The sequence below is a fragment of the Cheilinus undulatus genome, linkage group 22 (genome assembly GCF_018320785.1).
Source record: "Cheilinus undulatus linkage group 22, ASM1832078v1, whole genome shotgun sequence".
Taxonomy (NCBI): domain Eukaryota; kingdom Metazoa; phylum Chordata; class Actinopteri; order Labriformes; family Labridae; genus Cheilinus; species Cheilinus undulatus.
In genome coordinates this window covers 19,951,319-19,967,466 of record NC_054886.1, presented here as the reverse complement: position 1 = coordinate 19,967,466, position 16,148 = coordinate 19,951,319, and the positions used below count along the sequence as shown (strand labels likewise).

The following is a 16,148-nucleotide window of genomic DNA, read 5'->3' as shown; positions in this document are numbered from 1 at the left end:
AGAGCTGTGATTGGCTGTGGGAGCTAGGAGGCAGTAATTGGCATCAGCTGGCTGTCAGCTGATCATGACTACTGGTCCTGCATGAACTAACGCTGAGCTTTATTTTCCAAAAGTTCCAGGACACTGAGCATTTCAGGTTTAGCGCCCTCTAACATCAGCAAGCTAATATGCAAGATCTACATGGGGCACATAACCTTGTTGGGAATCCGGACAACAATGGACTGCAGGAGACTTTTTAGTCCCCTAAGAAAAAGCTCCCGAAACTAAAAACCTTGTGTATGCGTGTCTGCAATTTACTACACCTGACTGTCACCATCAAGCAACAGGGCCAAAAATAATCTTTCTGTTCTTCGAACTGACTCACTTTCGATCCCAATCATCTTTTATGTATGTACAGTGTGTGTATTTTGCTTTGATATAAAGTCCTCGCCCACGAGACAAACTTGCTCATCAGATTCACTCTTTGAAGCAGTAATGCCAGCAAAGCAGAGTGCACTGAGTAGGATCAAAGGGTGATTCATATCACTGATCCTTTATATCTTTTTATTCACAAATGCTTTTAGAATCTATATTTCTTCTATTAATTGAAACCTTGCAGTTATGAGCAGGCTTATTCACCTACAACCATAGTTAATGTGGGTGGTGCTGTTCAAGTTTTGAAAGTGTGAATGTACAATGCTGTAATTCTCTTTAACCACCTGGAATTGAGCTCCCATTAGTAGAACAGATTGTCTGCAAAGCAGAGGCTTCAGGTTACCATGTTTGTAAACTGTATATTATTAAATGTATGGAAATGAGGAAATCCTGGGATCCACTTGACACAGCAGCATAGACAATTTTGACATATTCTACATGCCAGAGTGAACAAAATCAGTGCTGCCTTTTCTCAAAAAACTGAGATGAGCTCAGTTAAATCAATACAGCACTGGGAAATTTGGCTACAAATGCTGACAATATGGCTGCCCGGGTGGTATTCTCTAACTGATTAGCACAAAATACCAGTTTAGAAGACAAAAAAAGTGTTTCAGTGACACCATCTGTCCTCTGTGAGAAGTTTGGTGCAGCCATATGTTCATATTTAGGACATAATACATTCTCGCCTTGTGACTCTGTAAAATCCAGACAACAGCATCAGTTTTCCACTTGGGAGAAGTTATTCTGGACTTTTATTCTTCATGAAGAAAACAACATTATGTCAGTGTGGGGAGTGCATGGCTTTTTAATGGGATAAGAAGAGCTGGTGTGACTGCTTACAATAGATGCCAGCCCCTGTCACGGGCACCGATAATGAATTCTTAATCAAACCCAGTTTCCAGCTCTGGCGCAGGTGCCAAGTGTGCCACAGGTGCTGGTTTCCTGCACGTGCACACGTAGCCACATCCTCTGCACTATGCTGTGTACCATGCAACATTAATTCATGACAATAGGAAGGACTGTTTTATTTTTCTGATTTCAATGCATGTTGAGGAAATCCTGCAATTAATTTGTCTTTGCAGGAGCGTTATCTACTGACCATTTTTCAACAACGACAATATATCTAACCAATAAACGTGTATACTGAGCTTTGCTGGACTTCAATTTTTATGAGGCAAGGCTGTAGAAATTTCACAGTGTTCTCTCTATAAAGTTGTCAAAACAACAGGTCAGATTTAGTAAATGTTCAAACATGCAAAATTGCAAGTAATACTTACTAAATAATGTCCATTTCCTTAAGTTCATCAGTAACAGAACTTCAACTGTAGAAAAAAGAATGACCAACAAGCACTGCTGCTCTTACCTGAACTGTTTCCCATGATGGACATGAAGCTGTTGTTTGCAGTCTGTTTGGGCGACCGTGAACTCACAAACATGTTGGTTGAATTTGAGTCATCCTCCCTCGCACACAGCAGCATATTTATACTGCCTATCATGTCATTTTTGAAATCTAATGAAGTAGCAGCCCTAAAGGTCATGGAGTTCTGCAGCTTGGCCACCTGTGAGGGAAGATTTAAGTCAAAAATCTGGAGAAAAAAATGTAGAGAAGCAAAACATCAGAAATATGGAGTTCCTGTCCACTGTAAATAACACCATACCTCCTCAAACAGTGGTTGTGCATCTTGTGTAGTTTTTCTTAAAAGTGTTGCTGTCTCTGCTGCATTCAGATTCAACACTGATGGAAGCTACAGAATATGATGGAAAAGTGGTTAACAGCCTTCACAGGTGTAAACAAAGCATAATAACAAAATACTTCAACTTGAAACACAGAAGTTCTAGTTACTTCTTTTTATCTGATATGTCCCCCATTTAGCTAAAACAAATAACTGTTGTCATCAGCCTCTCCATTACCCAAACTATGTGAAAACAATAATCATTTGGGCACCTTGACCTTAATATTGAATCTTGACATCATTTTCCTGGACAGTGGTTAATGAAAGTTGCATTACAGTGGTAAGTGTTGTGGGGATTTACTGTGGCTTTCTTGAGGTACACAGTATGTGTCCAATTGACCTATGGCTAAGTCCCGCCCTAAAACGTGATGAGCCAATCACAGTGCGTATAGCCACTCCATACACTCGGACATCTGCTGCCTGGATGTCCATTGAAATGAATAGGAGAAAGTCAGTTTTCATCCGGTTTTATGAGTTTTTTATGAGATTTTATGTTTAAAAATGGTCAAAAGGGGGTTCATGGGGTACATGCGACTCCAACACAAGGTATTCTGAGAGGCTGGGGGATGGAGTGTATTTTTTACCCTTTCCTAAGCCACATCTAAACCAAGAAAAGTGTCTTCTTTGGATATAGTTGTGCAGTAGACCACAACATCAACTCAACGTGAATAGAATTAACACAGATGTCTACATCTCTTCTAAGGTAAGCCAACATCGTCTTTGAGGCTACATATTGTCACTTTGCTGGAAAGAAATATAAAGTTATCCTTAACATCTCTAAAGTTAACTAAAGTTAGCCTAACATTAGCTCCTAGCTGCAGTGTTCGTTGTGTCACGTTGTTTGTTGGGAGTTCATTGGCTTATTTTGTTCTAGTTTTTGTACTTTGGTGATCGTACATCATTGTTTGCTGTTGTCCAAAGGGCTCTAGTTAAACTAACGTTAACTTCCTGAGCTCAGCTTCATTAACTTATCTGTAAAAGCCGAGATAACAAAGGTTGGCAAACGTTATGCTGAATGATTCAATGTAAATACTGTAGCACCAAACTAACGGAGAGACACTCTTGGTAAAGATGGTAAAAAGCCGTTATATTTTTCTCATAATCTGAGCCAAAAACCTTAACTTCAGTGGCACTTTGATTCTGAGCCTCTATCTTTTTGTCTGAGATTGTGATAGCAATGGGAGGCAGTTTATCATGTTTGCACTGGGTACTGTCAATTTTGGCTTGTAACTGAAGCTTTTTATTGACCTTCTCAACAATAAAATGATTAATATATCCCTCCAGTGCTTTTGGTGACTTCTAGATGATATGTGATCTTTCTGTCTCCAAAAATCATCAATGGCCTCCAGCTAAATGACTCCTACTGTGACAACTGCAATAGCGTCCATCACTGAATGTTCATTGTTTGACCGAGTGAGTGAAGGGGGCGTGGCTTAGCCATAGGTAAATTGGAACAAGTAATGGCACACCCTTTCAACCACTTTCATTTTCATGAATCAAGTACCATTTGTAGGTTTTATTAGTATTACCTGCATTCTCTTTCAGCAAACAAAATGACAAATCAAAGGAATGCATGTAAAACAGGTGCAAAGTGATGGAATTAAGGAGAGGAAAGGCCGAAATAAGGAAAAACAGGTGGAAAATAAATTAGCATTCTAAAATAACAGACAGCTGTATCTCAATACAGTTTTTTTCACTTGTTGCCTACATTAGGTTTTGTCTGAGGTTACGGTGTAAAGTCCCCACTAAACTGTACATTGACACTAGTTAAGTTGCAACTTAAGTTTTGTCATTGCCTGGTTGCACCACAGAGACCAAAGGTTTATTTTAACCAGCAGAGTGTGATGTCCCAAACCGATGAAAATACTGTCCCAGATATGTTTTTGAGTTCATGTGGCAAATCAGTGGGAATCATTTTTCATAATGCGGTGTATTTCACAGGTCCACCTCTCAGGATTGTCTTTAAACAGACTAAGAAAATAAAACAATGACAAAAAAGGAACACAAAACATTTCACGTTATTTCCCTCCTGAAGCCTACAACCTCAACCTATAAACAGTGTAAAACGACAGTGAAATCTAGCAGTAAAACAATGAATTAAATGAAGTAATTTAATGGTTCTTTGCTGGAGGACTGATTTTTTGTTTTCCAAAAAAAAAAAAAAAAAAAAAAAAAACAGAGTGCCAGTCCCAAGAAAATAATGCATATCTGAAGGAAGGAAAACACTGAACAGCTGCTAAGAGGCAGGTGTAACATTTATGATTTTATGTTGAAACTCTCTCAGTTGATGCAACACCTTAAATGTAAATTTAACCCCTGAATTTAACACACGTGAAACTCTTATTCCAAACTGCAGGAGGTGAAGAAGGATGAACTTGCTTGGATTTGTCTCTGTTTTGTCCTTGTATTTGGATGTTTGTGCTTCTATTATTAATAAATGTACTTCCTCTTGTCCCTCTGACCTGTTGACTACAGGCTCAGCTACACCCCATTATGATATTTTGTATATATCGGAAGATTTCATGAAATAATCTATATTCTAATTTCTTTGTTTGGATCTATAACCAAATGAAATGCAACTGCCTTTCCTGGGTTTTCTGATATATAATTTCATTTAAAAAATGTTGTGGAACCAGTGTCGAACAAAGGGTAAACCTAACTTGGTGATAAACCCTGACATTTTTTCTTGTCCCTGTCTTTATGCAGTTGTTTTCATCCCAATCATTCAGCAACATCAAGTTTTAAGTGTGAGGACTTGATGTTCTTTCCCATCCATTCTCTTGGAGCACAGAAAAGCTTTCCCTCCATATCTTGTCTGGCCTTTTCTTTCTCTTTTTCCCCCTCCTCTGTGTCTGAAAATGCCTGTGGGCTTAAATTGTTCAAATGCTCCTTCCAACGAACTTCCTGCCTTATCATTTATTTATTGGATTTGCTGTCCCATATATTTTCCCTCAAAGATAAACTCAAAGAGAAGTGCAGGCTTTCATCATCCCAAAGGAAACTCAGAGATTTAAAAGAATTCAGGAAAACATTGGTTCTAATAAATAATTCCCACCTGATTGCGTGCATTCGAGTAAAATCACTTGAAGACACAGAGGTGCACATGACCGTGACAATTTTTAAAAGCCTAGACACTGCGGGAAAGAAAATGACTTCTCACTTAAAATGGATGGAATAAAAACACATGGAGATAATGGTGCAGTAATAAAAATGTTAAAGTGTTGTCGAAAGCTTTGGCCTTTAAGTGGTTAGCATGTTGTTACTTTTAAAAGATATTCATCTGTGTGTGTCAAAGAGTCAGACAAGCAGAACATTTAATTTCTTAACTGGTTTACCTCAATTGGCTGCTGAGGCAAACCTGCATTACTGAATTTAAATTCGTGCAAACCATTTGCAACCATTGTTGACTTTTCTTATCACTCAGTCTAGTGTGATTGTCCATACTCCCACACATTAAATGCAAGACACAGAGAGACTCAAACAGACATTTCTGTAGCAAAGACCAACACAACATTAGTTTCGTTGTTGCCTTTGGAACAGAGTTCACATTCTGTGGCTGATATTCTGATTTTGCCAATTATCTATAAGTAATCAGCACTGAAGCCTTGTTAATCACTACCACTTTTCATACTTCTTGCCCTGTGCCATTTCTAGTTTTGATAGAGCTAACACTAAATTTTCATGTTTGCTTTACTTTTTAATGAGTTTTTCATCACTGCTGTTAAATGACTGCTGTACGGCACTCATGCATTTAAGTGTCTGATCTGCTGAATTGTTTGTATATCTGTTCCAAATATTGGAAATTGGTCACCTGAACTACTTACAATCTGTATTTGTATCAACTCTGAAAAAGACTGTCCTCCAGGATTTTCCTATATACTGCTGCATTCATTTTATCCTTCACCTTTACAAGCAGGGCCTGCTGCTGAGAAGCATCCCCACAAGATGATGCTGCCACCACTGTGCTTCACAGTGGAGATGGCCACTTAGGATACATTCACTGCACTCAGGTGATCCCGATTTCTCCAATTGTGAGAATAATAGCAACAATTGGCTGGACCTCTGTTAAATTAGGTCAGTCACGTTATATTTATGCAGTGACTTATTTTACCTTTAATGTTTTAATTCAACTGACATTACTTTGTAGAGATCTGTCTTCACTTTGACATTAAAGAGTTTTTTTTGTTTGTTTTTTTATTTTTTAATCAAAAAATCCAAATTGAATTTACCAAAATTGATTTATACAATCAATAAAAGTGTAAAAAATCCCGGGGTGTGTATCTGTATCCTCATACGATTGTCTTGCAAAACATAAACTATTGCAGAAGTGCTGTATTGTGATGTGTGTTAAAGTGGGTCATGGATTGGGTCTTGCATCTACAAGCTCCAGTGGCTTCATTTAACTTTAAGTCATTTAAAGGCTTCAAGTGCATCTTTTCAAGTTATTCCCTGATTGTTTCAGCCAAGGCAGTGGCACCATGAGTTTAAATTTTCATGTTTAGTACAAACTCTTTCAGTCCCAACATTGTGAATGGTAAGGATGTAAGATGAAGGTGACCTTGCTCAGTAGAAATGTGGCTCTTCAAATGTAGACATAATGGCTTGAATTAATACTGTTGTGTCCCCATTACAGCAATTAGTGAAAGCATAGCTCCCTAATGCATTCATTCTTACTTTTGTCAAATCAGTCTGATTGTGTCCCCATGATGGTGTTGATTTCCTTCAACTCTCATTCAACTCAAACAGAAGCTTGTGAGGGTTTTAAAGGGCGTCTGCAGAACAAACCCACCTCTGAAAGCACTTTCCTTCCGTTTAGGTTCTGCAGAAGAACTCGCTGGGTGTTAATCAGTTGCTGTTGGGTGAGGGAGCAGCTGACATTTTGAAAAGCCTCCCTCTCAGCTTGGCTGCTAAATTGGATATACTGATCCAGATCTGTCCCCTCACACAGGATGCTCCTCAGGCGGCGTGGCCGTGTGATGCCCCGTAACTGAGGAGAAAAAAAAGTAAAGATGGAAAATGAACAACAACTTTGGCAGAAATGACAAACAAGAGATATTTGCATTGATTTATTCATGTATTGCGTCATTTTTGTGCTGGTGTGCAGGCAGATGTTTGGGACAATCACATCTTAAAATCATTTCATTGAAATTAAGTGTTTTATTTCTGATAGTAACACTAATATGCAAAGACACTGCTGCTACAAGTAACTGCTTGTTATAGCAGTTGAAAAGTAACAGTATAGGAATACCAAAAAAGACAGAAGATGCTTATAACATTTTAAGGACTTGTACTTTCTGGGCACATAGTAGAATGTGCAGCTAAGCCCACTGCAACCGTCTGAGTGCCTCAGACACCGTGGGGATCTTTTAATCAGCGCTCATTGTATTTAAGCATCCTTGTCAATGTCAGTGAAGCATAATTACCATCTCACAGCTCATCTGATATCACTTGGTACATACAGCAGTCTCAGTTGGGGAACATTCAGAGACAAGACGGCCTTATTGCAAGTTCATTTTATTCCAAATTACCTTCTGAAGTCAGCTTCAAACAGCTCAAATACTTCAGTTTGCTTTGATTAAGACTATCAAGACAAAGAGTCCCACAGGCACTTCTTGGCCAGGACGATTCATTCTTAAAATGTTCAAGCTTAAACTCTTGGCACATTCTGTCTGCAGAACATTTTCATAGCTTTTAAATACTACACATTATAGACAGAGGGAGGAAATCTTATTTCAGAGCAGGTGGAGCCTGATTTTGCTACTTGCAAATGCAGTAAAAAAGAGGACTTAAACTCACAGAACTGAGCTGTATTCGTGCATTCATTAGGCTCTCAACCAGTGCTGGTGGTATGGACAAGTCCTCTTCAAGATGAGTGGAGAAAGTTTCGTCGTCCCTGAGGATAGTCCTAAGGATCACTGGTTGAGCTTCAAATAAAGACAAAGAAAAGATATTTTACCAGAATGTGAGAAGTGTGCACCAAAAACAGAGACTGTAAAAAGGAGATCAAAATCAGGGCAGTGCATTTAATCTACAGTTCTTTGTTTTTACGGGTCGCAATCTCAACTAATGGGATGCACTGAATTGAAAGAGCAGTTTGAAGCTACTTTCACACCGCCTCTCTTTTCCGTGTCTGTTACACCTTCGTTCTGCAACACCACTCTGTGTGAAAGCGACTGTTCCGCAATGGGGGGTCGATCTCGCCCCACCTCTAATCCGGATCGAAAGGTAGTATCAGAGCCGTAACAGACTTTTCCGCAACGAGTGTGAAAGGACGTCACAGTATTCCGCACAGGCGAGTGTGCGCTGCTGTCTCCATAAACAGGAGATTTAAAAACCAGCACAGTTTAATCGAGCGGCATTTCATCAGAGAAAACAACAGCAGGATAAAACAAGGAATAATGTGGATTAACTGGAGAGACTGCGAGGTTAGAGAGCTGATCACACTCGGTACAGGAGAGGAGAGAGCAGACACATCTCTGCTTACAGCAGCATCTGAAAAGTTCCATGATGTGGTCAAGTGAGCTCGGTACTCTGAAGTTTCCGACCTCCGACGTAAATATGTGCACTTTGACACGGCTTAAAGTCGGACCTCCAACTCAGAAACATAGAGAAAAAAAAGTCTATTGGATCTAATCGATCAAAATGAATGTTCATGTTATTTTCCCCGTATTACATTTAGAAAATACAAAGTTTTGAACCGAGAAATCCAGAGTTTCAAGTTTCATTAAAAGCAGCAGCTCGGGTAGCGGCTGCCATCTGATTACGGGACGTCGGGGTGTGTGTAAGCTTGGGCGTGCACGGCTCTGTTACACTTTTGTGTGAAATGCTCATTGCGGAACAGAGACAGGCATTCCTTTTGGCCTTTATTGCAGAATCTCTGTGTAAAAACAGCTTAAGTCTTATTTGCAAAGTTTAAGCATTTCCAGTCATATCGCTCCCTGTTTTCCCAATGCAGGCCTTATTTTTTGCAGCCAAATCTACACCCTCGCTGACCATTCTTTGTCCATCCCCCTGCATTTTCCCAAATGAGGTTTGGATGCATGAAGAATGCATGTAAGACTTGTGACATTTGCCCTCAACTGTGCCAGCCACAGAGGGGAGCCTGTCATGTAGCTAATAGGACAGCAGTTCCTCTGCTGCCATAGAAAGTCTGTTTAACGAAGCACTGGAGGATTTATTCTGCTGTTGAAAGGATGAGGCGAAAGAAGAAAAACCTGTCTACAAGATCACTGTCGTGCAGATGCTAAGTATAATGTTCAAATATGAAATAAATGGAAACATTTAAATATAAAGGAAACAGGTTTGATTTTAGACATGCAGACTTGTTGATCTGGTCTTAGAATGTCTGTCTCAATAATGCCTTTCAGATGAAACCTGCAATTAAACCCTTTGATGATGCTAATGAGAGTTGTCTGAGTGTGTGAGAGGGGAATATTTATTGCTAAACATTTAGTAGATTATTAAACAGTCATTTTCACCTGATTAGCTGCCCACAGACAATCTGCTCTGAAAAATGTTGTCTTTAAAAACTATTTAACTAAACTGAGATCCCACTTACACATCCATGCACTCACTGTATCCATTCAAAATGCATTCCTTCACTCTGGGACTCTACTGTGTGTCGGTGAGAGGATGAAGGAGGTTATGCAATATTATTAGACAAGCTCTTTGGTGAATGTAATACATGCAAATCAGTCAGTCATGGGGTGAGGGGAGGAAGTGACTGATGTTGAGTTATTCAATGGTCAATTAGGATAAATGTTTGGTGGAAATAATTCAATAAGGATATAACAATAAACTCAAGTCATGACACTAAATGATGACTATACCATGCAATACCATACCAAGTATGCTCTAAAAATCTATCAGCATTATTAATGTCTTATACAGATATACAGGGGAAGAGGAGCCTGGCTTCTTTAAGTATTATAAAAGCTCAATTCTTGGATGCGCAGACGGCATAGTGGTTAGGTCACGTCACGGGCGGCCCAGGTTCAAGTCCGGCCTGTGGCTCTTACACAGCATGTTATTTCCCACTCTCTCATCCCTGTTTTTGGTCAGTGTACTTTCTGGCAGTTCCATTTCCTGGTTGAAAGAAGCCTCAGAAATCCAGAGAAACTCATAGTTTCATCTTTAAAACCAAGCTGTTTTCCTGTTTTGTTTTTTTTAGTTTCAGTTCCAAAAATGGAAAAACAAAATTCAAAAATGTGGCTCCAATTTTCGTTTTTCTATTCCATTTTAAGTTTTCTTGTTTCACTAAAAGACCTAAAGAAAAGGAAATCATGTGACCTCTTGGGAAGAGTAAACACTTCAAATCAAAAAGCCTCCATGTCAAACTAAAAGCCTACATGCCACTCATTGTGTGGCTATGTATTCATTTATGTCATTGTGTTTCACATAAATTTTCCAGATCATTGCCTAAATTTGACTTATTATCGAATAACTAAATTTGCTACTTAAACCACTCAGGCTGCTTGATGAGAAAATAAAATCTATTTTGGTCTATAAATTCACTTGCCTGTTGTTTTTTCTAATTTATTCATTTATTGATTGATTTATTTAATTTCTTGTTTGTTTGTACATACATTATTTTGAACCTTTCCAGCAAACGAAACATACATGAATTGAAAAATTTAATTTGTGTACAATGGTAAATACCTCAAGCCCCCATGTATATTCAAATTGATTTATTTTTCTTCTTTTAAAAAAATATAGTAAGTCCGTTCATTTTCCAGTAGATTTACTGTTAAGCTTATTTACAACACATTGTATAAATCAATATAATTTTACTCTGAAACGTAATTGTTGGCTATATAGGCTATCATTTTCACATGGAGGCTTTAATTTTGAAATGTTCACCTTTTCCATTAGGTCACATGATTTTCCGTTTCCTCAAGTCTATTAAAACAAAAAAAAAGGGATGTGAAAATACACAAATTGTTTATTCTGATTCTGTAAACTGAAACATAAAAATGACACTGATTTTCAGTTTTCAATTTTTTTTGTCAAACACGAAAAAAAAAAAAGTTTATTTTATTTTGTATAATTTTGTTGTGCACTTTTTTGTTTCAATCAAATACACAACAGGCTGTGATAACTATCACTGGGAGTTCTAAACAATACAATATGGAACAAACTGTAACTGTCCAAACTGCCAGTTCATAATAATCAATACGAGAAACCTAGAAATACGCATCCAGGACAGATTTATGTGTTCTCCTGTGAACTGAATCTGTATTTATCAGTGCAACTTTATCAGACAGCCCAACATAATAATATGTTTGCTTTATTAGTTCAACTTTCTCTTTCTATGTAGTGTCGTACTTGCTGGAAACTAAGTGTTCGAACCTGCAGAGTTATCAAAAATTGAAACTGAAATCATCTTGTTAAAAAAAATGTTAGAAATATGATTTAGAACTAAAAAAATAAAGAGGAGGGTCTTTTTTCAAATGAGCGACTACACCTCAATCAAAACACTGACATTCCTGAAGGCGTCTCTACTTCCTCTTCTGTTACCTGCAGAGAATTCAGAGACTACTACCAACACATAGCCCACGCAAGGAGTACAGAAAAGTAGCTGGTGCTTTAGGTCATCAATAGTGGATGTAATCTTTTCCTGATTCAAAAAGAGAAATGCTCAATAGTCAGACGACATATTTTGGAGGGCCTACCAGGTATCACTGCAGGTGCAAAATCTTCACCTCCTGCTGTCATATTTTTACACCTCTACTCAGCTACAGATACAACAGATATAATAGTGTTGAACAAGAAAAGTCAAAGGCCGATAGCACCCTTTGATGTTTCATTATACAGTTTTAATTCTTCCTGTACGTACACCCATTTTCAAGCTATTGTTACCTCCTTGTCCTTCAGTATTGTTTGGACTGCTTACATTCTGCACAGCACCTCCTGATTCCCCCTAAAATCCTGTTATTATTCCATTGGTGATTTTAGGAGGATCAAGAGGGAAAGACGGGGTCAGATTGCAGGGTTGTAGAACATGTTAGTGAACATTGTTGCCTTTCTGATTGAAGTGACCACCCGAGTCTTTTAATCAACTCATGGTAATAACAAAAAAGGACAACACAATCGCCTTTGCCATCCTCATCTTTTGATACCACTCTATTCCCCATTCTTGTCAATGACCTTTTGTGCTCTCTCCTCTGACAGAGAATGCCGTTAATTATGCCCAGGCTTAGATCTTTGATGGATTTAATCTTGTATATTACAAGCCGGCGACCCCAAAATGCAAATGGACCAATGAGAAGAACCCCCTCCTCCTCCCTCTTTGTCTTTTTGCAAATTAGGTGCCGTATGAAAATCTGAATATCATCAGGCTAAATGAGCCTAATGCAAAGCAGCAACTTATCAAGACAAACGATCTGTCAGTCTGCATGGCAAATTGCATCATAAATAATGGTGCCATTGTTTTTGAGGGATAAAGGGGAATAACAAATCCTCCAAGTTGTCATGCACATGAAGGGGATACTTTCGCTGATGGAGAGTACTTAATAAAGACGTGGCAGTGGATTGTTGTTGAGGCAGAGTATTTCATATATCAATTATTTTTGGAGCCATTACACAGGAGCAGTAGGAAATTTGTATTAAGGAAGACCAATCTACACTTTGACCTTGATTCTATACACAGAGGTATTCACCGACTTCAAAACGTGGCTTTTCCACGATGGGTAAACTCTTAGAATTCTCTTACCATTCCCAGGGTTGGATTGAGACAGGACTGTAGACCACTGTTCAATGTCATCGGCCAGCAGCTGAGCCTTACTGATAACAGATCCATCCACCACCATGGTTTGCAGCTCTATTAACATCCCTGCAATTCTGGTTCACCAAAAAGACAAAGAATGATCAAAAAACCGTTGTAAATTCTATTGAGATCTCTGTTTCATTCTCATGTATGACTTCTTGGCAGACAGTAGAGGAAACAGTACTCACATGGAGTCGTTGAAGTTGTTGACTTGGCCCGGTGTCTCCCCAGGCGTGGGATAGTTCAAACAGGGATTGTCAATGTTACACATCATGCCTTGCAGCCAGGGCAGCACGCCAGCTGATGGCATGGCTTTATTTGGGTAGTGGCCTGAAGGAAGCGAGACAAATGCTTACAGTTTGTATTAATTCAGCTGCATGGTAAATATGCTGCTGTTTGGAGATACAGATGCACAGTCGGGGTTTATAACTTGCTAGAAAAAAGTATTTTAATCAACACTTTGACAGAAGTCATCAAGTTACAGTAAAATATACACTGATACTTCTTGACATCATGTTTTAAAATGATATAAGCACTGTTATTTTAATCAGGTGTAGTATAAAAAAACAACACCAAAGCTTTATAAAACATAAATCTTCAGTCATATATTTTCTACCAATATTTTGATAATAATTGAATATTTATTTGTGCATTTTACACTGTGTGAGGAAGTTTGTGTGCAGATTTTGGTAATTAAACCTAGCATGAAAGTAAGGAAATTTGTACTTGGTTGATTGTATTCTTGTTGTAACAATGCTTCTTGGCAAGAAATCTTACACTGTTTGAAAGCCTGTTTATTTCCCTTTTAAATGATCCCACATTTGTGGACTGAGCAGCAGAGCTGAGTATGTGGGTTGTGCCCATGAAAAATTTTCCAAATCTTCCCTGCCATTGCTAAACAGGTTACTCTGCCAATGACTCTTGCTTGGTGGATTGGATGATTTAAGTCTAAACACACAAAACAGTTAATTATATAACAAACAGGAGCCTCAGTAGTGTGTGGTAGAACTATAAACAACCACAAAAGCCTGGTACCTCCTCCTCATCACTGCTGTGGAATGGCATCCCATTCTTCAATCAGCTTTTGTCACAAGTCAGTCAATGTGGTTGTGTTGGTCACTCTGGCATGGATGGCACACCCAAGCTAATCCCACAAATGTTCAATGGGGTTGTGGTCAGGACTACTGGCAGGCTATCCTATCCTCTCCACTCCCAAATTCTGGAGATAGTCTCTGATAAACCCTGCTCTGTGAGGGCAAGTGGTGTCATTTTGATAGAGTTCAGTCCCAGACTGTGGAGATATGGGATTGCCACTGGTTGCAGAATCTCATCTAGACATCTCTCTGCACTAAGATTGAGGGTACCCGGGCACTTGGGCGTACCACAAGCTCAAAACAGGGGTCAACAGCAACATCAAAATTAGCTGTTTGGCATTGGCAGGAAAGATTAAACTAATTTTTCATGGGCGCAACCCACATACTCAGCTCTGCTGCTCATCCCACAAAGGCATGATCCTTACAATTGTGGCACCATTTAAAAGGGAAATAAACAGGCTTTCCAGCGGTATAAGATTTATTGCCATTAAGCATTTCTACAACAAAAATATAACCTACCAAACACAAATTTCCTTACTTTTTTCCTTTTTACGTTTAGAATCAAGAAATTGCACTGTATTGGATTCCTATGTTTACTTCCTATGTGTACTTTGATAACACAACATATATCATTTATCTGACTCATGTTTAAGATTTGGATATCATGATGAACTTAAGTTGTACTTACATTGTCCTTTGTAAAAGGGCTTGCTTGTGGTACGCACCCACACTAATATGAAGAAGAGAAACAGAGGCCATATCACTTCAATGACCAGCCGCACCTGCAGGGAGGATAAACGACTCATAATTTGTTTATACAGAACACATATAATAGTAACATAATTTGCATGTCTGTCTGAGTTAAATGCAAAATCTGTCAATGCTTTAAAGAGATGAGTTTCATATCAAATTGAACACAACTACCTTGGAAACCTTTGTGTTATTCTGGCAACAATACCGCTTATAATGGACCAAAGAACATAATAAACCTGTATGTATCTGTGTATACTGTATGTGTGTTTAGCCACCCATGCAATAGTCTGTATGTTTACTTGTTAGTCCTCCTCCAACTCTAAGTGCTTACAGGATTGAGAGAGCAACCTCTCCTTGTGACTCCCCAGCCAAAGCTATCCCACACTCCTTATCGTCTCCTCGCCACATTTAATCCTCTTCTGGATGAAGAGCACCAACCACCTTCTTCGCTTCAACACAACCACTTCAATACCTGCCAGCAGGTAGCACCCCATGTGACACACCAGGCTTTTATTTCAACCTCAGGGAATGGGTGCAGAGAGAAGCACACAAAGCACAAATGGATGACCTCCAGGCTTTCCTTGTTCGCGAGGGTTTTTCTCATATTTTTCCCCTCAGTTTGCTGTGAGGGATGTTTCAGAGACTCGGTACCAAGATCTCAGAGTTTGGAGGTTATTTCTGATCCACCATAGGTTATGGCAGGTTCATGGCTCCACATTTAGAAAACACACCCACATGCTTACTTTTTTACTACTGCTTTCACAGAAGTGCAGTTGCTTTATGCATAATTCAAGGTAACGTGCACCTCTGAAAGCAGAAGGCCAAGAAACATTTGTACAACAGGAGCTTTTACTTCATCATCCCTGCACTGGAGGAAGTTTTATCCACTGATGGTAGCTTCAGATGAAATATTACAATCCTTCCTTGACTCTTTAACCTCACACCCCGCTGCCATGTCAGCTTTTACGCATCCCTTGGTAACAACCATCGCTCAACAACCCCAAAAGCCCTCTCTGCTAACCTCGGCTGACCTGGTATGCCTGCACACTCATGCCTCCTAACATGTCTGGAGGAGTGAAAGGTTTAGATGAGGTCCATTTCTGCTTAGATGTATTAGCAGACATAATAAGAGAAGACATCAATACTAAAGTTATTGTCTTCATGATTGAACTAGGGGGCAGGCAGAGGTCAGGAATATTCCAAAATAATCATAAATATGTCACAGCAATTGGCATTCTTATCAATTAAAGTGATGTTTCAGTGCAGAAAAGAATGAGGATATTTTATTTGAATCAGTCGGGTACAAATGTATAGAGTGAATATTGAGTTTCATAGTTTCTTCAATCAATTACAGATGAGAAAATTGCAGAAAATCCCATTGCATTTATT

General features: G+C 38.9%; 1 protein-coding gene across 2 annotated transcripts in view; it reads right to left on the bottom strand.

Moving 5' to 3' along the window:
* LOC121504174 (phospholipid-transporting ATPase ABCA1-like) overlaps nucleotides 1-16,148 on the bottom strand; it is a 269,110-nt gene that overhangs the window by 200,389 nt on the left and 52,573 nt on the right. Inside the window, exons 4-10 of one of the 2 annotated variants that reach the window (XM_041778824.1) lie at nucleotides 14,695-14,788; nucleotides 13,101-13,242; nucleotides 12,859-12,986; nucleotides 7,944-8,071; nucleotides 6,937-7,134; nucleotides 2,073-2,159; nucleotides 1,778-1,973 (exon numbers count right to left, since the gene is read on the bottom strand). In XM_041778824.1, the coding sequence (XP_041634758.1) occupies nucleotides 1,778-1,973; nucleotides 2,073-2,159; nucleotides 6,937-7,134; nucleotides 7,944-8,071; nucleotides 12,859-12,986; nucleotides 13,101-13,242; nucleotides 14,695-14,788 (973 nt within the window). Of the gene's footprint in view, nucleotides 1-1,777; nucleotides 1,974-2,072; nucleotides 2,160-6,936; nucleotides 7,135-7,943; nucleotides 8,072-12,858; nucleotides 12,987-13,100; nucleotides 13,264-14,694; nucleotides 14,789-16,148 lie in introns of both variants that reach the window. The other variant, XM_041778823.1, reaches the window with a different exon arrangement.